This window comes from Lipophrys pholis (assembly GCF_963383615.2).
Source record: "Lipophrys pholis genome assembly, chromosome: 4".
Taxonomy (NCBI): Eukaryota; Metazoa; Chordata; class Actinopteri; order Blenniiformes; family Blenniidae; genus Lipophrys; species Lipophrys pholis.
This window is the reverse complement of record NC_137637.1, coordinates 21,036,490-21,061,816: the sequence shown is the minus strand read 5'-3', so window position 1 is coordinate 21,061,816 and position 25,327 is coordinate 21,036,490. Positions and strand designations below refer to the sequence as shown.

Genomic DNA, 25,327 nt, shown 5'->3' with positions numbered 1-25,327 from the left:
TGGAAGCCAAAATGTTTCCCATTATGGGTTGGTGGTGGTTGTAAGAGCCCGCGTGTTCCCTATTGTGGGCCTCTCAGTTGTTTATTGGTCAGGGGCATTGGGAATCTGGAAATATCCAAGATTAAATATGGCTTAAGTATGACAAGAGAAGACCACGTTCTAACTCTATTCTTCTTTTCTTTTTTTAACTATAAGAGGGGCGTGACACCATTAGTGCTGATAGAAACTGACCACCAACGGGTGGAAGATTCCAAAAAGGTCACAAAAAGTGCCACCTGAGAACTAAAGGCACATAAAGGACTGTGACCCTCTTAAAAAACAAACAAGATAAAAGTGGTTAAACTTAAATTTCACGATTGTGTTAATAAAACAGCTCCACTTCTTTTTTTTCATTTATTTATTTTTTTTACGAATTAACAAGATTTGCACCACACCTTGTATGCACCTTATATTCCCTTTTACATTTTGTTACTCACTGAATGAAGATGCAAATATTGCAGAAAGCTTAGAGATACACTGGTCAATTGGAAGCTAACCTTTGCTTTGAATTTTGTTTCATCATGTTATGATGAAAATAGAAATAGATTAACAGCACATTCCTTTATGAGGGAATCTGGAGGAGTCCCACTCGTATTTTGTAAAGCTTGATTTCAAATCTAATGCCAACCGCAAACACCAAAACTGTTTTGACTTCCAGCACAGTATAACTCCTCTTTCATGCTCACAGTTCTGACAAGGAGGCCTAATAATTTACTTTTGACGTGAAGCTGCAGTTCAAAAGTCTTCCACTAGATGGAGACATTGTTGAATCGCATTCAAAACACACCACTTATTAAAAGCCTGAAGCTTTGTGCCGGGAAACCCTGCATTCATGGTCGCTATGGTGGTTGTTTTTTTTTTCTTCTTCAGTTGTTACATATAGCCTCATGGATTTGCATTTAGTTACAAGTTGTTGTTTGCGGTCTGACCGTATACACAGACTGTTTAGCAGTATACCATATGAATTGAAGCAATGTTTGAATGTGTTAGCAATATTTCACATTAAATCAGATTCTTAAAATAAAAGCATCAACTAGGTGACCTTGTGGACTAACTGGCTGGACGCTAATACAGTCTTGCCGTGAAACTCAGCCACCCTTGACAGCAGGGTGCAATTGTATCTTCTCTTTGCTCACTTATTTTGTAGTCTTTCACACAGAAAGGACTCTGTGCAACTTTGATAAAAGTCCTATGAGCTCTAGCCGCACACACACGATTGCTTATTTGTCACCTCATTGGTTCATTTTAGGCATGCTTACTGGTGTGGATGAAAAGTTTGCATTATGGAAAGATGTAGATGTCAAATTCCCTGATTCCCACAATACTTTGCACACAATCTTGAATGTGCTGAAAGTACATGGACGCGCCGCACATCAAATTCACGTGACTGAATTCTTTTCAGTGGAATAATGCACCACATAGACCAGTCAAAAATTGTATGGCAATCCCTGGTTTTGGTTGCATGGTAGAGGGGAAAACTGTGGGTCCACTGCCTCCAGGTGGACAACGGGAGGAGAGACACACAGTGGACGTGTCAGACTTGTGAGAAATAGAAACTGGTTCGTGAGGTAGCACATTTAAATTGTGATATCTTTATGTGAAATACGAAAGCTGTGGTTTTTTTAAACGTGTATATAACTTAGCTAATAACCCAAAATATTGTAAGATTCTCTCTGTGAGCGAGTCATTGAGTTAATGTCAGTCTTTACTAAACATGTTTGTCACCTTGTCATCCAGGGTAGATTTGTTTTTTAAAAAGAAAGTCTGGGGCAAATGTACATAAATGCTACTTGGATCAACAGAGCCAATAATTAACAAGACATTTACAGACTAGTAATATTTTAATGACCACCATTAACAGTGTATAGGGTTGTAAGTAAATGCCCTTTTGGGGATAAATGGTCACACCTTAATCAACAGGTAATAACCTAATTCCCCAACTAAAAAGTTGCACCCAGTTACTTTTAGATATTCACTTGCTACAGTAGCTGGTGAATAAAACAGTGTGTGTGTTTGTATGCATGCGTGTGTTCAAATGATGAATCATACACTCTTGGAAAGCCTGTTTGTGTCTCATTTAACATGCAAATTTGGGAAGAACATGCATTTGTGGGATGAGCAGCAGAGCTATGTCTTTTTCAAATATTCTCTGACAATAATTAAACAGCTTCTCTTAACTTTTGACTCTTGTTTGTTTGTTGGATTTCACAGTTAAAATATGAAGAAACAAGACATTTTGACAATTTAACATTTTATAGATTTAAGAAACTGAACCTCAGTAAGTGAACATTGCACAGTTACAATAGTCTTGCTCTTGAACCTTCATTGTGTGGGATGGCAGATGACTTTTTAACCGGCATCAGCCGCAGATTAGCGAACATGGTTGTGTTGGCCACCCTGGTACAAATGGTACAATCCCATAACTGTTTAATGGAGTCGAGGTCAGGAACTGCTGATCTGAATCTGGGGGCAAGGGATGCTCAAAACAAGAGTCAAATGCAAGGGGAAAGAAAATGTGTTAAAATTTCATTGGTGTAACCCACAAACTCAGCTCTGCTGCTCATCCCACAAATGCACGTTCCTTATACATGTATCAAATGGTCTACAATTTATCACCAAGAAGCATTGTTACAAAGTAAAAATATACCAAACACAAGTAATTACTTTTGGCACCTATTTTGGTTGTGTGCAGTTGGTCAGGATTAAGCATTTAAACCTCTTGTCTGTATTTGTGTGAAACAAAAGGCTAGAAAGTTTTAATTCAAATTACTTATATATAATACAATGTTAATCCTTTAAAACAAAATGGGGTCAAAAGTGGGTTATCACCTACAACACACTGTGTTTTCAAGGTTATACAAACTGTCGTTATGAAACTCATTGTGTGTTAAATATCTCTTGTATCCACCAAGTGTCCTTCTGAAATAATCCAAGTTACGTTCCTATTTTCTTTCAACAGTAATTCACGATTTTTAAAAAAAAAAGAAAAAGAAAAAGAAATATGGTGTCAATTGTAATACAAGCCTTGATCAGAATGAAATTCACTATTGTTATGTGAACATTTTGTTTTTATATATATTTTTTTATGCTTGCAACGCTGCGGTCTCTTCTCCGTTCTTGAAACTAAAGGCATTTGCCGACACTCCCTAACAATTTGCTGAGAGTCATCAATTATGCAGGGTAGCCGCACGCACTGGGAAGGAAGATAGCAGCAACAATATGGCGACAGCCGCAGTTACTCCCGACTCTTTCCTACATCTGCAGTTCCGTGACAGCTGCCTGGATTTCTGTTAATGCGAGAAAAAGTAAGTGGACAGTGTGTTTTGTGGCTGGTCTGGTGTGTGAGGCGGTGAGATGGAGCCCGGTCCCACTTTGTCGACTGACTGCATCCCAGTGCCGCAGAGCGGTCCCTCTCTCAGCATCTTTTCCTAGCGGCTCCCTGCCAGTGCATGGACCGATATGTATGCGGGGCATCGGGGCAGAAGTCAGGGGGGGAAAAATGCGCATTTTGAGAGGGGGTGGGGGTGGGGGGGAATTTTTTTTTTTTTTTTTTTTTTTTTTTCCTCCTTATTGTGATGCGAGGCGGTGTGAAGCGGGCAGACAGCAGGTTATTTGGGGAGTTGGCCTGCTTGCTGGGAGGAATGACATTTCACTGTGTCAGAATGTGAAACGTACGCATCTGGGATACAGAAGTGAGATCACGTCAAACTTCTCTTGAGTGGCCGCTGTAACTAACCCGTATGCTCCAAGTGCGTGAGGAATGCGTCGCTTGCAAGAAGAAAAAAAAAAAAATCGTTTTGAAAGCAATTTCCTCTCAGCCATTTTTTTTGTAATTGTGATAGTTTCACCCCCCCCCCCCCCCTCCGCACACACACTCCACCTCTGCCCCCCCCCTTCCCACTCCCTCATGTAATCTCTGTGGAGACTGTATTGCGTGAGGCGGTAGATGCGCCTTTACTTTGGCAGTCCTCAAACCTTTTTTTCTCTCCTATAATGCAGTGTCCTTCATAAGAAATATAATTCCCTTTAATGTAAACCACCAGCCTCTCCACTGAGCCTCCGGATCTCTGTCAGTGTCAGGCATTATCTTTACGGGTGTGGTGTTGCATCAAGGCCATTTTTAGTCTCTCCCTTTCTTGCTGCAAATAAATTCCCTTTGCTTTAAGGTAAAATTGGGCCGTGCTGGCCGGACTGCTGTGCTCTGTGTTGCTCTGAGTTCAGGGATGAGTTGTCATGACTTGTGCATTCAACTGACCTACTAGGAGTTTGGAGCCTACAGCAGCAATAAACCACACTGCAGTATTTTAGGCTTTGCTCCTATATGGAACAACGGCGCGCCTCGCTATCAAACAGTGGACTTTCCCGAACCGAGAACGGGTTCCCTATCAGTCGAAGACAGAGATTTGGCATAAATATCCCACTGTGTGGGCTAAGGGAGCGGGTGGGCTTCATCAAAGAAAGAAAGTTCTCTAAGAAATAGATAGAGGGGGCTTATCTCTGCTGTGCAGGGGCCTAATGGCCCATGTTTATATGCGAGCCTTTCTTTACCATCCCTCGTCTTGTCGTATGGGTAAACACCTATTAAGCTGGAGAATCACAACCCATCAAAATGTCAATCGCCATCATTTTCTTTCTCCCCAAAATCTATCATTTAAGCACGCTGTCCACATATAGGGGATACCAGGAGGGTATTCCAGGCCTCTTTAATGTTTTGGCAGCCAGCTTATTTTCCTGGACTCTGGCCTGCTAGAATGACTTTTTCCTCACTGTTGTGTTGTGGACATGAACTGAGAAGACACATGTCCATTTAATGACAGGCGACATGAAGACGTAGCTTGCAGGAAATGAAGGGTGAAGTTCTGTACAGACCCATGTGACTCTGATGCAAGTCCCCTATACACCTCCTTCTCACCGGCACGGTGTTTCCATGTAGCTCAGTCAGATGCCAGGTCCTCGCCGGAGCGCACAGAGCCCAGTAAAGGACTGTTTTGAGATAACGGGAGTGCGTCCGCGGTGCGTTTGGATGGCTTTGGTCCGCACAGAGGACGCAGCGTCACAGCAGTTTGTTACATGCTGCTGAACGGGGCAGAGGAAAGCTTTTTGCCGAGACTGTCGGAGTTGTTAGTTCTTTATGCCATCCGTATTTTTTGATTATTTTTTTTGATTATTTTTTAAATTTTTAAATTTTTAGTCGAAAGGGATATAATTGAATGGAAACCCGAGACGCGCGCTTCTCGCGCCGGACTGTGTGCGCCAGGATGTATTGCAAATGATCGGAGCTGTCTTTATCAAGCCTAAAACGCCCGATTGTTGCATTCTATTTTTCCTCACATGACTCAGAGGGCCAGGACTTATTGGGAGCTTAAAGCCACACAGATGTGCACATCTCCAGACAGTTTGGCTGCTTGTTTCCAGGCTCGCCCCATGCAGCGTTATGGGCATGGTGGAAAGTGGTCATGCTATTGCTTTCTCGTTTGAATCACCTTGACGGATCAATTGTTGTAGCATTGGTGGAAGGAGACTTGGAGGTTGTGCCGAGGTTCGGTTACTTGGATCGGACTTTATCCACCTTCTTTTTTTCTCTCTCTCTCTCTCGAAGATACTGGGTTGTTGGATCCCTTTGTGTCAGTGGATTTCTCCCGACTTTTTGATTTATTCACAGGTCTGTACTCTCGCCATTATTATACTGAATGTTGCGCATGCTTGTCTTGAGCGAGTTGTGATTTGACTGTCCAATATGAATGGTGTATTAAACAGGATGACCAGAGCCAGCTGAGGTGTTCAATTCATCTATTAAGCTTGGTGAGATGCAGCTGATGATCCTTTTATAACCTTCCTATTTAAGCAATGACTCAAATTCCCAAGGGTCGAACAATTTCTGCCAAGTCCAGCAAGATTATTGTGCAGCACATTTCAGCAGTTCAGGGTGTTGTTTATTTAATAATGATTCACAAATCCTCATTGGTTGACAGCTTTTGTTTTACAGAAATCAAAAAAGTAAATATTCTCATCCAAGGGTTCCAAAATGTTAAATAGATATTTTGCATAATCAATCTGTCACTTTTGATTATTATTACTTATATTTCCTTTCTGTAATTACAAGCTTTTCTTTTGTGAAATAAATGTCAATCTTAAAACCTTTTTTTTTTTTTACACAGATGTCTATGACTGTTCCAAAGGGTGCAGGTTGTGTAGCAACATAAGCAGGGGTTCTGGTGCCCCCTTCCTTTGAGGAAAAAAAAAAAGTAATTGTCCCCTTAAATTTTGCTGGACTCTCACACACACACCAATGTACACACCCCAATTGATGCTGTTCTTGGTGGCTTGTTTATTGTTGGACCCCAAGGTAATTTTGTTTTCCTTTTGAAACCCCAATATAATCAATATATCAAACAACTTCAAATAAGCAGTAAGTGTTACATATTCGTACTGCTTTGTCCAATTCTACGGTATCATGACCACATTTCTTCACAATGTTTGACTTTTTTCTCTCATTTATTTAATGCAGATTACCTCTTGAATTTGACACAAATACCCCAGTGCCAAAGGTCAAATGGAAAGCATTGTCATTTATATAAACAAAGTGTTGTGCCAGTGAAAGTAAAAAAAAAAATCCCTTTTTTTATATTTTCGATTGGCCATTCATGGCTTGCTGAGGCTAAAAGGGTTTAGTGTGAGCTCGTATGCTACGAGGACCTAGAATGTCTGAGAGCTGTCCGAACTCATCCGGAGCTCATTGTTTCCATATCAAAACAATTAGCTGAAAGCTGCATAGTGCTGCAGACCTGGATGTTTATGGTAGTGAGATCAGCAGTGCTACCAGTGCACTCACACCACGGATTGTTGTTTTCTGCCCGGCAATAAACAACATGGAACGTGAAGGAAATGTCTGCTAATAGATCTGCATGGCATGAGCACAAATGTGTGAAATGGATGTTGCTATATATCAAAGGGAAGCAGTTGAACAGAAGACTGTTGGAGAATAATCTCGAGACGACTTGACATGTGATTGTGGGGTTACAAAGCTGAGGGCACAATGGAACGTTTCATTGTGTGCCGGGAGCCTGAGTTTGGCTTTTAGACACAGAATCAGTGCCTCATTCACTAAGGTTCATAGAGAAAGGTTGTGTTCCAAATGTTTGCACTTAAAAAAAAAACAAAACAATGAAAAAAAAAACTTTGTTTGGGTTTGTTGGCTTTTCTGTAGCAGAAGTAGAAGAAGTCGAAGTGAACATTTTGGGCGCTAACTTGAAAGGAGAATTACAGCAGAAAGTTTAAAATCTCTGCGTTGTTAATGGAATCATGCAGCTTGCAGCTTACGATGACTTAGAAAATGTAAACTGTTTTTCTGGCTTTGTTGTTGTTCGAGCCAGGACTCTCTTTGCTTTGTGTTGTTTCTCACCCTCTCTCGCGTTATCACTCTGTATCTGTCTCTTTTGCTCAGAGCTGGATGTCTGGGATGGAAAACAAATAAAGAGGAAATAGCTGCAGGATGAAAACATGGCCGCACCCCTTATTGCACCCCCAGGACCTGACAGCTTTAAGAAATTCACCCCTGAGTCGCTCGCTAATATCGAGAAGCGCATCAATGAGGAGAAGAACAAGAAACCACCCAAGCCCAGATCGGACAGTAGTCACCGCGACACATCTGACGAGAATGAACCCAAGCCCAACAGCGACCTGGAGGCTGGGAGGAGCCTGCCGTTCATCTACGGCGATCTTCCTAGCGGCATGGCGGCCACGCCGCTGCAGGATTTGGATCCTTTCTATCTGAACAAGAAAGTAAGTTGCAGTCATCTATTGAACAAACACAATGTTTTGGTAGTTAAGAAAGAAGCTAAAACTTGTATATTGTTTCACATATCACTCAGCTGTTGTGCAGGTCTCTCTGGTGGGCCGGGTGTTTTCTCTTTAACTGCCCACACTGTCAACACCCCACACAGTACAGATGGATCATTTATATACTAATTCTGATTTCAACACTGCGACAGCAAAAAAATATCTTCAAGAATTCAAACCAGAGGTACAGACTTCACAATAGTGTATGACCTTGAGCCATTGAGCAGATTTATAGAATTTTTATTGCCATAAATATCAGGGCTTGGAAAAAAAACCCCCATCCCTGCATTATAAAAGTGCACAGCAAGATTCTGAACGGCCTGTGAGTTTATTTTTTTTAATGATTACACCTGTAAAATCAAAGCACAGCTGAAGGAAGAAACACATGGCTCTGCTCCTGCAACACCACAGGGTTACTGTGGAAAGCAGTTCCTGGGCAGCAATTTGTTGATTGATTGTATGTTCTAATGTATGGTACAGTAGATGTCACAGATGGAGGGGAGCGTGAATGTACCTTTGTGTATTTAGTCCCTCTGTGCAGTCGCTTACTGGCTCCTTTTATGACAAAACACTGTCATTTGACAAGTCAGCATGGCAGGAGGGGGGAACATTTGCCTCTATTAAAGTAGCTGAGTAATAATTGACTGTAATTGTGTGACAGTGGGCAATCTTATTGACTTTGGCAACTGTGTTGTCGCTGCAGTGGTTGGAGGTTCCCAAACGTTTCTCAGAAATGTGCCGTTTTTGAAACATTTTTATTCGACTGCTCTCCGAGGAGCACAAAACATTTGTGGTTAATGTAAGGCCAAGACAAGAGCCGAGTCAGACCAGGCCATCAGTGACTCATGCTAATCAGCCTTGCAACTGTTTAATTCACGGAAATTCTGGCAGCCATTTTTAAAATCATCAATCAACCCCTCAAGAAGTTGCTATTGTAGATCAATAAAACCAATTTTAGAGTCATTTTGTGACGTTATACTGACAATTTACTGAGTTTGTTAGTTTAGTAGTTTGTTTTTGTTGGAACTTACTGAATACAGAATGAATGTGTCTAATTCACATACATCCTTGTTAATAATTTTATACTATGATTATAATAAGTATTATATAAAGCGAGACTGATATTTAATGAATTTACCTTGAACTAAATCTTACATATACCCTGCAGTCCTCTGAGGTGCCACTAGGGGTACTAATAACTACATCACAGAAATACTGCATTACAGTATAAATAACTGGCTCTTTGACAATTGGTAAAGTGATATTTCATTGTACTTTGGACTAGGGGAGATAAGCACCCCCAGAAAGGGAAATCTCAAATATCAAGTGTTTTTATGTATAAAATAGAAAGCTTCAACTCTGTAATCAGAAAAATTGAAAGATAAGAGGATGAGTGAGGGCAGAAGATGGCAGGAGAGGACAGGAAGTGAAGAGTAAAGGGCAGGAGTGTGTGGAGTACCTTCAGCTGTGTATAGGTGCGGAGTAGCCAGTCTCCAGTGTGGTCACTGTGATAATGTGTAACAGAATCTGTGGCCTCTGCAGAAGCAAGAAGTCCAGTAAGCCAGACCAGCAATCTCAGCAAGCAGCACTCACTCGTAGGGCGGATGGAACTATCAAGTGTATGTGCCTTTTGTGATCTATTGATCCACAGCCCTAGTTCAGCGGTGGCCACAGGAAAGCTTCCATTGTCTTCTTATCGTCCTGTCCAACTTTACTTATGGCCCAACGCCTGCTTCCCTACCTCTCCTGGCTTTAGCGAATAAAGGACATTTTGCTGTATCGTTGCCTCTCTTGGGGTATGTTGTGAATATGTTAGAATGCTCATAAAGTTTGAGAAATTGAGCCAGTGCCATAGCAAACGTCACAATCACAATGGTCTTGAATAATCCTCAAAACTCGTGCTAAAATTGAGCTTAAAGGTAGACCACAGTGGAAGTTCAGGATGTTGGAGTACAACTGTTGACGTGTGTAAATCATAAAAATATGATTTCCTATAAATCACAAATGAGAGAATGACTGACTTCCTTCAGGACAAAACTCACAAAGTACCCAAAAAAACCTGAACATATTTAAAATTATTATTCATTGAAATCAAAACAAGCACAATCAAAACACGATAACAACAGAAATATGTAGTTATGAGATTATAACGATTGAGATTCCCTTCTTCATTTATAGTATCACACAGTTGAACATTGATTTTTTAAATTTATTTTTCGAAAGTAGATGAATACTGACTTACACTGCTTTGAATGTTGGAGTATGAGTTGAATAATGTTTCAAATCTTCTGGTTTGTTACAAGAATCCAGCTGTGTCTCTCATTTCTGAAAATTTAAACAGACTAACTTTAGCCTTTATTTACTATTAAAACAATTTTGGGTCCCTTTCTGCGTTGGTTATCATAAGAAGAAATGGCGGGGTAAAAGACGGTCCGCCTTTAAGAGAGATACGTGTATCATCTTAACTATTTGTCATCCACTTGCTCCGTTTATGTTTTACTATCTCATCAGTACAGATTATTGCTGCCGTTCATTCAGCTTAGTCACGATCGAACTCCATCACAGTCCCTCAGCTGTTCCACACTTCTATCATTTGCGTGGGTGGTTTTTCCTAATCCATTAATGTATTTGTCCTTTACCACACCTGAGGAAGTGCTTCTAAGGAGATTCACAGTTAGCGTCCAGTCCTCCTCTTCTCTCTGTGGCCTCACCTTTCCAGCCTGCTCGTCTCCTCTACTCGACCGACCGTCATCCAATCGCTCACCATTACACTGTATGTCAATGAGTGTGTTTCAATATGTGTGTGTGTGTGTGTGTGTGTGTGTGTGTGTGTGTGTGTGTGTGTGTTACCGTCAGCTGCAGGAAACCTGATCACAGCACTCATGCATAAAAGAGAGGAAGAGGGGCAGTGGTGAGGAGGAGAAATGCAGCGTTGCAGTTCTTGTTTTCCCCTGTGATGGGGAGAGGACTGCCTGGGCTTTTCAAATGTCTGATGTGATTAGGCAACGTTAAAGCTGCTGTAGTCGTACAGGAACAGCAGGATTGGAAGCATGGAGGGCACACTAGTGTTTTCAGGCCTAACATGTACAGGCATGCGCGTGAGTTTGATTAATCAGGTTCAAATATAATACTTTATTCTGTAACTAAAGTTGTGATTCCACTCAAACCGGCAAAAAGGCAATGAAGGATTCACAAGCAAAACCTTCGGTCTCCTGAATGTGGAACCTCTGCGACTTTATCCTAACAGCAGTGTGTCGTACAACAGTTGTTTCAACACACAAGTGGAGGTCACAGCTAAAACAGCCTTGGCTTCTGAAACACAGCATGTAGCTCTGTACACAGCAAATACTCTTGTCTCTGTGTCTCCATCTCTGCCTGTATGTCTGTGTTCATTGTGCTAGCTTTTCCTCTCTCCTCCGCTGCCTCCGCTTTGGCGTTCTTCCTTTCAGGGTGTAGTAAATTAGAACGAGGGCCAGGCTTTAGTGCTCTGTCTGAGTCCTCAGTCTCTGATGACACAGCATCCTCTGGTACTGAAAGAAAGGGGTGGCGTGCGTGCGCGCTTGCATCTGTGTGTGTGTGTGTGTGTGTGTGTGTGTGTGTGTGTGTGTGTGTGTGTGTGTGTGTGTGTGTGTGTGCGTGTGCGTGTGCCGGCTTGTTTTGCTGTATTTGTGGGCTCTAAAACCCCAAAGAACACTACTTTTATGGGGTCTGAACCACATCGTGTGGCCTAAAGTGTTGGATTAAATAACATTTTGCATATTTCTGAGGGTAAAGATGTGGGTTTTGGTCTAAGCTCGCAGTTACATGAAGGGTTTGAGCAGTTATGATGGTTAATGTTGAGGTGAGGCCCGAGCGAATGGATTATGTCAAAGAGTGGGCCGTGTGTGTGTGTGTGTGTGTGTGTGTGTGTGTGTGTGTGTGTGTGTGTGTGTGTGTGTGTGTGTGTGTGTGTGTGTGTGTGTGTGTGTGTGTGTGTGTGTGTGTGTGTGTGTGTGTGTGTGTGTCCTGTTTGGATGCAGGGTATCTATTACTGTTGTTTGGGAATAACTTGTTTAAAATAGTCACATAACAGGGACTTGTCAACATTGAAGGGACAAAAGATTAGGGTAAGGTTAAAGTTAGGCACGTAGTAATTATCGCAGAGTTTAGAGTTATTGCACCATCTTTAGCGATGTCAAAGTAATGAATACACAGTTTTTGTGTGTGCTATCTAGTTTGCTATTAAGAAGGAAGTGGGTTTAAGGAGTTGACGGTAGAGCTTTTTACAACATGCGAAACTAGAATGAAACATTTTTTTCCTCTGACATAATTAGTACATATATAGGTTTGGAGTTGCATGTATTTAATTGTGACACCAGTAAGTTTCACAAAATGTAAAAGTAGAATGACGTTGAAGCTGTGTGTGAGATTTGTGATGTTTTGCACAAAACATCTACATTTAATGACAAACAACACTGAAGATATGTTTTGCCTCTTTGCAATCCTTAGTCCATGTTGTCCATGTTGTGGTATTTATGTTTGCCAAATCTACTATTTCCACTAACTAAAGCGCTGTTCACCTGAGAGCTTAGAAAAATGTAGGTTATTTGATATTCAGAGATGTACAGCCGGGGGAAAAAGCGAGTTGACAAAGGAGAATGTGAAAACTGCATTTGGTCTTCTTTATTGATTCATGTTTCTTACATAAATGGTGTGGGCGAATGTGGCTCGGTTGTTGGAGCAAGTCGTCCTCCAAACGCATAGTTGGTGGTTTGATCCCCCGTTTCACCCTGGCCAGGGCAAAGTGTCCTTGGAAAAAAGACACGGAACATGTTGCTACAATGGAGGATGGGCACCTTGAATGGCAGCCGTCGCCTTTAGTGTGTGTGTGTGTGTGTGTGTGTGTGTGTGTGTGTGTGTGTGTGTGTGTGTGTGTGTGTGTGTGTGTGTGTGTGTGTGTGTGTGTGTGTGTGTGTGTGTGTGTGAGAGACTCAAAGAGTTGTGAGACCGCTGAAGCAGTAAAATACAAATTGCAATTGAAGTGAACGTATCATCAACAAATTATTTAAATCATTTCATCGACTCACTCTCCACCATAACTACAATCTTTGGACAACGTACTAATTGGAAAACCTAAATATACAGTTTGTGTGGTGAAGTAGTTTGCTGGTTTGTGTCAGAAGGAGTCCTTGGTGACTAAGAGAAGTACAACACATCATCCCAATGATTTATTTACTTTATCATGTCCCTGCTGAGAGCTCAGCTCTCTTTCTTCTGCTGCTCTCTTCTACACATCTCTTTCTCAGTTTCTCCCACTGCTGCATACCTACTGTTCCTACTCCTCCTCCCTCCTCTGTCTACCCATCCATCCCAGGTTTGGCTCTTTTCTCTCTGCAGCTCTTTGGCTTTCTGTTCTGCATCACTTGCTCTCCATCCCCTCATTTTTGTCTCTCTCTCTCTCTCTCTCTCTTTCTCTCTCTCTCTCTCTCTCTCTCTCTCTCTCTCTCTCTCTCTCTCTCTCTCTCTCTCTCTCTCTCTCTCTCTCTCTCTCTCTCTCTCTCTCTCTCTCTCACACACACACACACACAGTCCCTGCAGCTGCATTCTGACTCCAGATTCTTGCATATGTGCCTTTTTCTTCAATGCCTTGTGGACATTTAGGAACATTTCTGCAGCATTTGCTGCAAACATTGGTTATATGAAAGCCACTCTGCTGACTGTATGGATATGTATTTAGCAATGTAATTATGACGTTAGGCCAATATATGCATGGAGTATACCTTAATGCACTGTACTAGAAGGAGTACGACTTTAAATTTGGTGACTCATACATTGATTTTTTTTTTTTTCGACTAGGCAACTTGTTTGACTAAAGCTAATTTACGGAACATGTGTTTTGAAAAGTTGTAGTTCGTTTTCAGTTTACCAAGCATCCCATCAACCTAGTGTGCTATATGTTTGAAAATGCGCTCCCACTGGAGAATTTTGTAATGAGCCATTTGACGGAGGCGGCATAAAGTCTGTGAGCCTAATTTGAATTATCTGCTTTTAAAGATTATAAATTTATATATATAAATGCTCAAGGTCTGACTTTATAGTAACTACACTAAGTGCTTGTTGTCTGTCCCATTTTGCATGTGCAGTCCACTGTCACATCTTTCTCTTCTATTTGTCTTCCTATAGAATATACCTTGAGGCTTTTTTTTTTTCCCACTAATCAATAATGAATTCCAGTCAGCAAACTGCTGTTATGACTCATCTGACCACATACACTCACCATTCTCTTCATCAGGTAAACTCTAATGTGGTCCTGTTTAATGTACAGTACTGGTCTGTCATTACATTGAGAAGTGTTTCTGATATTGTGGCCACCCCATTGACATACATGAGATATGCACAATATTAGGAATACCTCTCAAGTATAATGCAGTCCACCACTAAAAGCAACAGTTAAAAAATGTAATGAGGTGAAACCTCTCAGGTGACCCCCCCCCCCCCCCAAAACTGACACTATAACCTTGATAAAGGCACATTTAGTATCACAGTGGATTGGACATGTGGCACCGATCTTCATTCAGTAATTTCAGATGTCAAGAGACTTTGTTTTCACCGTTGGTACACAGCACCTAATTGAGTGTGGCTTGGTCTTCACAATCTCAGAATACGTTTTCTTACTCCTTAAAGGCAAAAGCCACAGCCATGAAGAGGTCTTCGCTCTTTGGCCTCCACCATGAACTCATCCATGTTATGTAATACAATAAAGTTTGTAATTTGCAGTTTCACATAAATTATCTTGTGAAAACAGGCTTTGAGAATGAAGCTTCAATTGAGAAAAATCTTTTCATTTAGCATTTCCAGTTTCAGTGATTTATTGATGACTGATTAATGTGGCAGATGATCAATTAAGGGAATTGCCTGACATTTGGATCTCTTGTTGTAATTGTGCCAAGTTGCCAAGGATGCATCAGCAGCACATTTTCTGACTTCAAGTCAACACAGTTTGTTTAGTAACAGTTTGTCCATGAAAATCTGAATTCTTTTGTCTGGTATGTTGAAGTCAAACTCTGTGATGAAGAGGCAAAATAAAAGAAATTTTCTGGGAGAAGTTCTTTGCTTCAACTGCAAACCCACAGGGCTTATCTGTGGCAATATACTTTACAATGATTAGTCGTTGAAACACAGTTTTGCATGCAGGGCATAAGTAAACTGCTAACGAGATATTCCTCTCTTTACAACCTTGCCCTCCGTCTCCATGCTCTTTTTGCCTGGTCAGCAAAACACTTCATTTGACCTTTGAGGGAGCTTTACCCAGGCGACATAATAGCAGTTTCCATTACTCCCTATTTTTGTTGTGCTCATTATAAAAAATGAAAAAAACATTTCGTCATGCGAGACGAAATATTAGTAAAGGATATTCTAGTTGGCGTAGATGCTTTATATGCACAAAAGGAAAACGATGGGGGATTTGAGGGACGAAGGGAAAGCCTTCTGATGCAGAGAATATGTCTTCACTCTCCCCGGACTCTGAATGTTATTTTTAATTGTGTCAGATTTCAGGGCACCACTTGTCTCTTTGGGTCACCTCCTCATTTCTTTCCAATTTTTCCTGTGGTGTGAACCATGAACGTGTGTGTGTGTGTGTGTGTGTGTGTGTGTGTGTGTGTGTGTGTGTGTGTGTGTGTGTGTGTGTGTGTGTGTGTGTGTGTGTGTGTGTGTGTGTTTATGTAGCTGGTGGTGTTGCTGATGTTGCACGCATACTAAAGACCAAATGCGTCCCTTCAAAATGTATTCTCTACACCAGTAGGACATTTTTTTCAGTGGCCATCCATTATTGGTGCCTGAATACAAACCAAACAAGTATTTTTAATTTTTTTTGAACAGTAAACAAAAGCCATCAACCATTTTTATTGTTGAATAAATTGCAATTATTGGAAATTCACTGACAACATCGTGAACAGGATTTTATGTCTCAAATGTATTATGATAGGGTTTTTGATGTGAGACGTGATGTTTCTGTCTACAGTGGTGGTTGAGTACAGATTTTATCAGGCCTTCTGCCAACCTTGACAACTGACAGTGGCTTAATAGATACACAGTAGATTTGGTGAAAAAAAAAGGAAAAGCCTTTGCAATGTACACTTTCATAACTCAGTGTAGGATTCCCATTCAAACCGCACATTTATAAATCAGCAAAACTGCCTTAAACGTCATTGTCCATAGACATCAGATAAAACCCGACATATAGCGGTTCATCAAAAAAAAGGTGATTTTTTTCTGTCATTTTATAGTAATAACATGTAAACTAAACTAGCCTTTTCTTAATTATAAAGGACTCTGGATAAAGTAAAAAAGACAATAAACTAATAAGCGAGGATTGTATAACACTTGGCATATTTTGTTTTATCTATAAAAAATCCAAAATATATGAAAGTATCCCTTTTATTAATTTATTCTCAATGTAATTCAAACTATTCAATATTTCTTTTATTGTGATACTGTGAGACATAAGCAATGCAAATCGAAAGCTAATTTATGAGCAGAAAGAGAAAAACACAGAAACACTATGAAGAACAATGATTAAATCCATTAATTTTAGTTAAAACTACAATATATATTAAGCCTTAAACATGACTAAAAGTAAATGAATGTCAGTATTAATGATTTAAAAAATGAACACAATGCAGGTTTTTGCACATCTGGGATGTTTACACAGTCAGGAAAAGTGTTGTACGCAGTTTTTTGAGATGCATTTTATTTGTCAGAACATCTGGAACACGAACGTCGACCAACCACACACAAACATGCACTGCTGTCTCACCCCGTGGCCCAGCCCCACTTGGCCCAGTGCTCTTTATGGGTGGGGAGTGGTTGTTGAGAGCCGAGAGTCAGCAGAAATGCCTCTGATCGATGACAGCATTTGCGGTTCCCTTCCAGTAAGAGCTTTAAACTTGGGAAGAAGAGAGTCATTTGGCCACAGAGAGGGGAGCGCTTCCCATGCGCCTGTCTGCTGCTTCAGGAGGCAGCTCACGGTTTTTGTCACCACGGAAAAGGAGCCAGGAGCTCAGTCTGCTGCAGCCAGGGCGACGGTGTACCCCCTGCTTCCTGGGTGACTGCTCACACAGGCAGTGATGTCAGCAGACTTACAACAGTGTGCCGTCTCCTGCCCTTGCTGCCATTGACTGTGGCTCCAGACATTTTATACAGTTCCTCGTTTTCTGGCTTCTTAGACAAAACTCTGTGAAGCTTGCCGTTTGTAGTATTACAGTTTCTAAATGGGTAAAGTGATAACGCAGGAAGCAGTCTTATCAAAATGGATTTCACTATCATCTGTATTGTGGCAGTCAGCCCTGCAGCTTGAGGGAAAACCAATGCAGTAGTTTAGCCATAATTCAGAGGTGAGCTCAGTCAGCACTTCCTTTTTTCTTTAAAAAACAAAACAAAAATGACAATAACAACATCGCGTCGATGTATTTACAGCACACACTGAGTGATATGTGCCTCACAGTTTATTCTTCAGTCTGTCTAACATCTTGCTATCTCTGTCTCTCTCCACAGACATTTATAGTCATAAACAAAGGGAAAACAATCTTCCGCTTCAGTGCCACACCCTCCTTGTACATCTTAAGTCCTTTTAATCTACTTAGGCGAATAGCTATTAAGATTTTGATACATTCATATCCTTTCAAGTGATTTGTTTTCAGTGTTTTGCTGCAAAAGATGCAGTGTGTTATTTTCCTCGCTGCTTCTGGTATTCATCAGTGGTTTTCACAGTGTAGGTGACTCTCCCCAACACAAGCTGAGTCTTTGTTGACATTAACACGTATTATTTGTTGGGATCCATAGGCAGAATAAAACATTCCAAATATCTGCTAAATCTTTATACAGTATATAGTCTGCAATTGTGGTAGATGTCATACTTATGGTTTTACAATAACTTTATTTTTTTCAGTATTATACTTACAATGTATTCAGTTCTAAAAAAGATGAGTTGTACTTTAATTTTTTTTTTAAAAAGCATTTCCTTTCAGAAAAAAAGGGGAAAGTGACTGCTGCTGAGCGGGCTTTACACTTTGAAAACCACAAACTAAATCGTAACTGAACTTAGTCCAAAGTGTTTTTCACCATATTGAAGTTTCAATCCATGTCTTGTGGTATTAAATTGATGCATCGATGTGTTTGGTCGGGTGGGGCAGCCATGTTCAACCTTTCCTTGACTTTCTCACGTTATTCAGCATGATCATCATGTGTACCATTTTGACCAACTGTATATTCATGACATTTAGTGACCCTCCAGAGTGGTCCAAACAAGTAGAGTAAGTATGCATTTGCACTCCCTCTCACATATTGCATTCATATTTACCACACCCGAACTGCTCTCGTTCACATTATTCTTTCTCTTCTTTTCCTAAGGTATACCTTCACAGGTATCTACACATTTGAGTCTCTCACAAAAATCATTGCCCGAGGTTTTGCTATCGATGACTTCACTTTTCTCAGAGACGCATGGAACTGGCTGGACTTCATGGTCATTTCAATGGCGTAAGTACAGAAATGTATTAATGCTTCGGAAAAGAAATAATAATAAAAAATCATTTCATAAAGGAATCCATAAATTACAAAACGTAAAAGAAAACTGGAATTAAAATGGTGCGAAACCAAAGGAATTTCCACCATATCAGTAACCTAACAGAAACATTTAATGTGGTTCAGTGAATGCAAGCACAAGATTAAATAATAAGTGTGTCATTTATAAGCACAGATGAAACCAGGTTGAAGAAATTATGATAGTATTATTCCTCTGCAGATGTTTTGGCTGTTTGAACAGAAGCGTAACTTATGCCAGTATTACTGACTACCAATGCAGACCTTGTCTCCACATCCTGGTGTGCTGATGCAGCGCCTCCATCTCACTAGTGCTGTGATCAAAACTATTAGTCAAACCTCTTCTTTTTACATTTATGAAATATCAGTGCTAATTTAAATGCTCACGGCAGCTGTTTTAATCTCTGGACAATAATAAAGACCAATATAGTTTTGTTCTCTTGATATATTGGACAGTAAAGCTTCACTCACATGTAGTTGTTATAATGTAAAACAGGGTGGTCTTAATATTATATTATTATTGTATAATATCACACTATCATATTTGCTTTGGTTCCCAATTCTTTCACTGAGGATCGCCTTATTTTGATAAGATTATAGCCACACCGGGACCCCAGCTGAAAGATCAGTGTGGCAGCATTAAAGGATGGCTCCCTCATAGCTCCCTAAGTAGCATTAGCATCAAATCCATACTGTGACGGTGGACTTATCAAAATGTGCATGAGACTTTGTCAACTTTATTGTGAAGAGAAACATTGTGGTAGATAGGGATTCAGATAGTTCATTAGATTTGGACACGGAATTGTGCACATTCAGATCATTTGTTGGATTTAGTAAATTTAAAGAGGAAGATATCGATGTCAAATGTAGAACAGGGTTTTTGAATATTTCCCTGTATTTAGCCCCGGTATTCTACCTTAAGAAGAGCATGATGTCAAAATGCACATATATGTCTTGGCAAGTTATTTGGGTTTCAGGAAAGATGCTTGTTTAAATGTCATCAGCCTCTAAAAATCTACCAAAAATAAGGACAAATTTGAAGTTGTTATTCAACAGTTTTTATGCTTTCGTTTTACTAATTCGACCCACTTGAGATCAAATTAAGCTCCATGTGGCCCTGAAGCTGAATTGAGTTGACTAAAATGACACCCCTGTTGTATAACTTGAAAGAAAAAGCTGCAATATCTTAAATATTTTTCAGTCCCAACAGCCTAGGATATGCTGTCCTGCTTTCCTCAGCAGAGGTGACACCCATAATGCAGCTTTTAAAAATATCATGCGCGATATCCTGTGTCAAACCCTTCAAACATCTCTGTGAACTCAGTATAGTAGTTCCTTCCAAACCCCAAAATCTTCCTCACACACAGGTGGCATGGTGGCACTGACCGCCATGACATGTTGTTTGCAGAGGTAAATTATAGATTTCTTTACCTTCCAATTTCAGGTTTGTAAAGACAAGTCAGTGGCTACACTTTGTTGCGCAGAGCCATTAGCTTCATCTAATTTAATCTTTTAGGATTTAGGAAAACGTGTCTCCCAAAAATAAGATTAGTTCAGGGAATTATGTTTATTTTTGCTTAATTCTACAAACAAATGTCCTGCAGTAGTTTCAATCCACATCATATCATGTTAATAATGTTGTTGTTGTTTTTTTTTATATTAATAATGTAATAATCTATCATTCCTTCATCTTTCCGGGATGTATGCTGAGTAACTGTATCTGATCCACCTTGCAGGTATATAACAGAGTTTGTAAACCTAGGCAATGTGTCAGCTCTGCGTACGTTCAGGGTTCTGAGGGCTTTGAAAACAATTTCAGTTATTCCAGGTAAGACGGTCGAGGTGTGTGTGTTTGCGGGGTGGCGAGTCGCCGGGTTGGTGTTAGGTGTGGTTTTGTTCCAATCCTTCTCCTCTCCTCTTGCTCCTCCTTCGTTCTCTCCCCGCTGGTTGGACAGGTCTTCTCTCTCTCTCACCATGGTGTCCCCCTCTTGGTCTTCGATGGTGGTGCTGGTGTCTTGCTCTTGCGCGGACATTCGTGCGTGTGTGTTGTTACTGTGTGCGTGTGTGTGTGTTGTGCGTCATGGAGTTCTGTTCTGTGTGTCATCCTACCTTGTTACAGATACATAACAGAGTTTGTGGACCTTGGGAATGTCTCGGCGCTGAGAACGTTCAGGGTTCTCCGAGCATTGAAAACTATTTCTGTCATTCCAGGTGAGACTCCCATTTAAACACTAAGGCTGAGATTACACGATCTGTTAGATTTCCTCATTTATTTGTTTATTTATTTATGTTTTTTTTTATCAAAAGTTCAGAATTCAGAATTCTTCTTGTTTTTGTTCTAATTTTGCTTCATGACAATCAAAAATGGTAGCAATACATTTTTGATAGGCTTAGCAGTCTACTGGCGGTCCTGTTGATACAGCAAAAAGCACCAGTTATCACTTTGTACCGTTTTATCCCTAATAAAATAAATACAGGTGCATCTAAACAAATTTGATTCTTATTGAAAAGTTAATTGGGCAGTTTTTCTGACATGTTAAGTTTTGAGTTTATATAACTGTTATTGTCATGGCCTCCGGAATAATAAATGCAATTTATATCATGAAATATGACAATAGAGGTCTCAGCAGCGAGGTTCTGATTGGATCTGAAGATCATCTGGCTCACAAGTGTATAGATGATGACCCACTGTGGCGACCCTGGAATGGAGCAGCTGAAGGATACTGATCAGCATCATGTGCACTACAATGAAAAGGATATAGACGCTTAACTGAGTGTATTAACCAATATATTCATATTTGTAAATCTGTAAATTCGCAAAACAATTTAAAAGCGGAGTAATTAGGACGATCCCCAACTGTCCATTCACAGTCAAGATCCACCAGCGTGTCACATATTTGTAACATGAGATTTTCAGTTCACACAATATCACACAATAATATTATAGAACTGCCAGATATCTAAAATTAAAGTTGCCTTGGAAAAGGGGCAAGCACTCTCTTATTCCAAATCTTGTGACAATTCTACAGTTAATCTAGTGGTAAGACGATTAAATCATGCGAAAAATGTTCAAATGTTTATAGATGCATCTGTAAATGTCCAAAACTCAGTGGTATCACGGGGAAAGAGTTAATATTCTTTTCAAAGAGTTTACAGTTGAATAAAGTAAATACGAAAATCACTTTATCATCGGTAAAATCTTTGCATAAACAATTATCAATTTCCTAAGACTGCCAAGCCTAATTTGATGACACCAATGCTGCATGGAGCTTTTAGACACGCTTTTACAAGTATGGCTTTATGAAGCTCTTCCTTTGTTTTGGTTTTGTTTTTCAGTTCTAAGATTCATTCAATTTAGACATAAGGTTTGTTTTGAGTTGTTCTTTTTTTTTTTTTTTTTTGAAGATCTCGTTCCATCCTGGAGTTGAAATGGGGAAACAGTTTTAGGGATATTTTAAATAGTTTCACAAAATTATTGGTATGGGTTTTACAGTATGTCTTAATCCACATCTGATTGCTCTCAAGATGCGCCTGCTGCATGACTAAGCAGAAGAAACCATGGCCTAATATTTTGTCATTGCACTGATAAAAGTAAAATCCTTGCACACATGTATACATCAGGCAGAATTCTTCAAAACAAACAATCAAACAAACACAAAGTCACCTTTAGAGGATTCATCACATGTTCATGTTGAATACATCTGTAGCCTTTACAAGGATGTTTGGCTCTTACAATGAAGCACAATTTGATATAGACACACGGTGCTTCATAAGATTACAGTACATGAAGAAATGCAGAAATACATATGCAGCATTTGAAATAAATAAACAAACACACACACACACACACACACACACACACACACACACACACACACACACACACACACACACACACACACACACACACACACACACAAAGAGTCCACAGTACAGTGAGCAAACCCTTCAACATATTAAAGCTGCCTGAGGCTTCACCTGACACGGTGAAAGTGGGACAAAGGGGTGCCTGGGATGGAAACAGTTCTTCAGTTAATGCAAGGTCATCATCACGCTTTAGATGTGTGATGCTGACACAGACAATTCAGACTCCAGCCTTGGCGTTTAAATGACCTGCATGCCACCTCTCATCATCCCTCTCCTCCTCCCCGTTAACTCCTCCTGGCCTGTACTCTCTTTCTCCTCGTCACTTCCTGCTCCCCTGACTCAGCCTGGCTTTGTGTGCTGTTTGAGGTTCTGCTGTGCTCATTTGATTAGTGGGATGCAATAAAATCATTTGAAAAATGGCTCTAAAGGGATGTTCCCATTGACAAACACGAGAAGTAAAATTGACTTTTTCTATGAAGTTCCTAAATTCAGCTGTTGTGTCATTTGCTCCTCCTGCGAGGAAAGTACGTCAGATGACTCAGCTTTTACTTCTTTTGATCTGTTTACTTTCATGTTGTAGACAAAGTGACATTATGAGAGTTGAAGTGTGTCTTTCAAATGGAAACATCCCATACAGCTACTGTATTTTTTCTGACGTTATGTACTTACAAAAAAAACAAATGTGTTTTCTGTATTTGTGGGTCAACTTGAATCCATAGTGGATTTATTATAATACTTCCAAAAATGATTTAATAAAGCACAATAGTGTACTCTTTAAGAGAGCACATTTTTGATTTGTTTCTACAACTGTATAGTTTTTAAGAAAACATTTAGGAGGATTGATGACCATCTGTTTTAACAAAAGAAAAAATTTTCACACCCACACACACACACACACACACACACACACACACACACACACACACACACACACACACACACACACACACACACACACACACACACACCAAAGAAATTCAAGACCGAAACCAACATTTGGAGGAAAATAAACAGCCAAAAATCTAGTTATGGTTTAAAGTTGCAGTTTCTAACTTTAAAAGGCAGCTTTAATGATATTTCAGTCATTTTGATAAATGCCATATGATACAAAAACAAAACAAGACTATTAAATTACTTAGTAAGTGCTGAGGTAGGAACACTTTGCACTTTATTGTAAAACCCTTGTCCTATTTGAAAAAAAAAAAAAATACAGTACTGTTTAAGAGGAAAATCTAGGTCTTTCAAGCACATCTTCACAAGCAGTTATTTTTTCCCATAAAAAAACTAAATATTTCTCCAAAATAAGGTTGCATGCGTGGAAAATGTTGCCGCTCTGGATCTGTTGTCAGTATTATCTGGTTCTCCCTGTCACAGACATTAACATCTATTGGTGCCTTTTGTGCATGTCGTGAGCCGGTAGATAGACAGTGATTGTCTTTTTCAAGTTTTTCCGCCTTATTTTGGAGGCTGGGTTCAGTTTCTAATGCAAATTCAAATTTAAAGTCTTAGAAATACAATAGAAAAGTACATATTCCTGAAAACTCTCCTGACGTACAATAAGTGGTCCTTATTACTCCCAATCTCTATTTAAAGGATATCACATTGATCATTAAAACAGATGATCTGCAGATTATTACTTTAATCTTATGAATAATACCATTTCCAATAAAGCTAATCTAAATGACCTTGAAAAGTAAAGAACTAGGTACACCTGAATAACGTGGAATAGTAAAAGAGGACAGGATTCATCCTGCCAGAAGCAGAACACATTTTCTGCTGCAGACAGCGGCTGGAGATATTAACTTCTTACAATAACACACACACACACACACACACACACACACACACACACACACACACACACACACACACACACACACACATGTTGGTTACAGTTTTTCTTTATTACACTGTGGATCTACCTGCACCATTATTGAACTGTGCTTACATTATTTGTGTTTGGATGTCTGATAATTTCATTTTCAATAATAGATATTTTTGACACTTTAAATTAGGAACTCTTTTTTTTCCCCCCTCAAACTCTCTCTGATGTAGGCTCTGCTGTGATCCTAGTTAGCACAAGGATCACAGCAGAGTCTATATCAATTATATAATGTTTTTTTTGTGACAAGGCATAATACACGGACATTTGTCTCCTGGTGGTCAACACAATCTTATAAATATATATTTTTTGAAGCTGCTAATTCCTAACAGACCAATTTCATCACAGAAATGAGATCCTTGAGTTTCTGTATTTGCTTAAAAATGTCAAATGCTACTCAATTAAGCTCTCAAATAAATTTACATGCTACTTTTACTACTCCGAAAGACTGTAAAAGGCACTCTGACAATTGATTCTTAAGTAATCATTCTGATGCCACAAAATTGATGATGGGTCTGATTCCTGACAAATGTTTGCAGAAATGTTACTGATCTGTGTGTGTGTGTGTGTGTGTGTGTGTGTGTGTGTGTGTGTGTGTGTGTGTGTGTGTGTGTGTGTGTGTGCGTGCGTGCGTGCGTGCGTGCGTGTGTGTGTGTGTGTGTGTGTGTGTGTGTGTGTGTGTGTGTGTGTGTGTGTGTGTGTGTGTGGATGCGTGTGCGCTTTTGTGCTTGCGTGCGTGTGTGTGTTACATCCTCGCATTGAACAGGACTGAAGACCATTGTGGGTGCTCTGATCCAGTCTGTGAAGAAGCTGTCAGATGTGATGATCCTGACTGTCTTCTGTCTCAGCGTCTTTGCTCTGATTGGACTGCAGCTCTTCATGGGTAACCTGCGGCAAAAGTGTGTAATCTGGCCAATCAACATGACTGAGCAGTACCTGCCAAATGGCAGCAGGGGCTTTGACTGGGGCGAATACATCATGAACGATTGTGAGTGATTCCTTAGCAGACTGAACATGACTGCACGGCATGACAAGATGTCTCTGTACTGTCTTAGGTCATAATATGCAGTTCATAAAAATATATGTTTTGATAGCTTGCTGACACAAAGTTCTCAAAAC

At 40.0% G+C, this 25,327-nt stretch overlaps 1 protein-coding gene across 1 annotated transcript in view; it reads left to right on the top strand.

The window, feature by feature from the left end:
• Positions 1–3,229: 3,229 nt before the first annotated feature.
• The window catches only part of scn8ab (sodium channel, voltage gated, type VIII, alpha subunit b), a 48,341-nt gene continuing 26,243 nt past the window's right edge, over positions 3,230–25,327 (top strand). Inside the window, exons 1-7 of the mRNA XM_080462235.1 lie at positions 3,230–3,344; positions 7,484–7,821; positions 17,413–17,543; positions 18,090–18,170; positions 18,268–18,396; positions 20,579–20,670; positions 24,975–25,196. Coding sequence (XP_080318361.1) covers positions 7,540–7,821; positions 17,413–17,543; positions 18,090–18,170; positions 18,268–18,396; positions 20,579–20,670; positions 24,975–25,196 — 937 coding nt within the window. The 5' untranslated portion in view covers positions 3,230–3,344; positions 7,484–7,539. The remainder of the gene's footprint in view (positions 3,345–7,483; positions 7,822–17,412; positions 17,544–18,089; positions 18,171–18,267; positions 18,397–20,578; positions 20,671–24,974; positions 25,197–25,327) is intronic.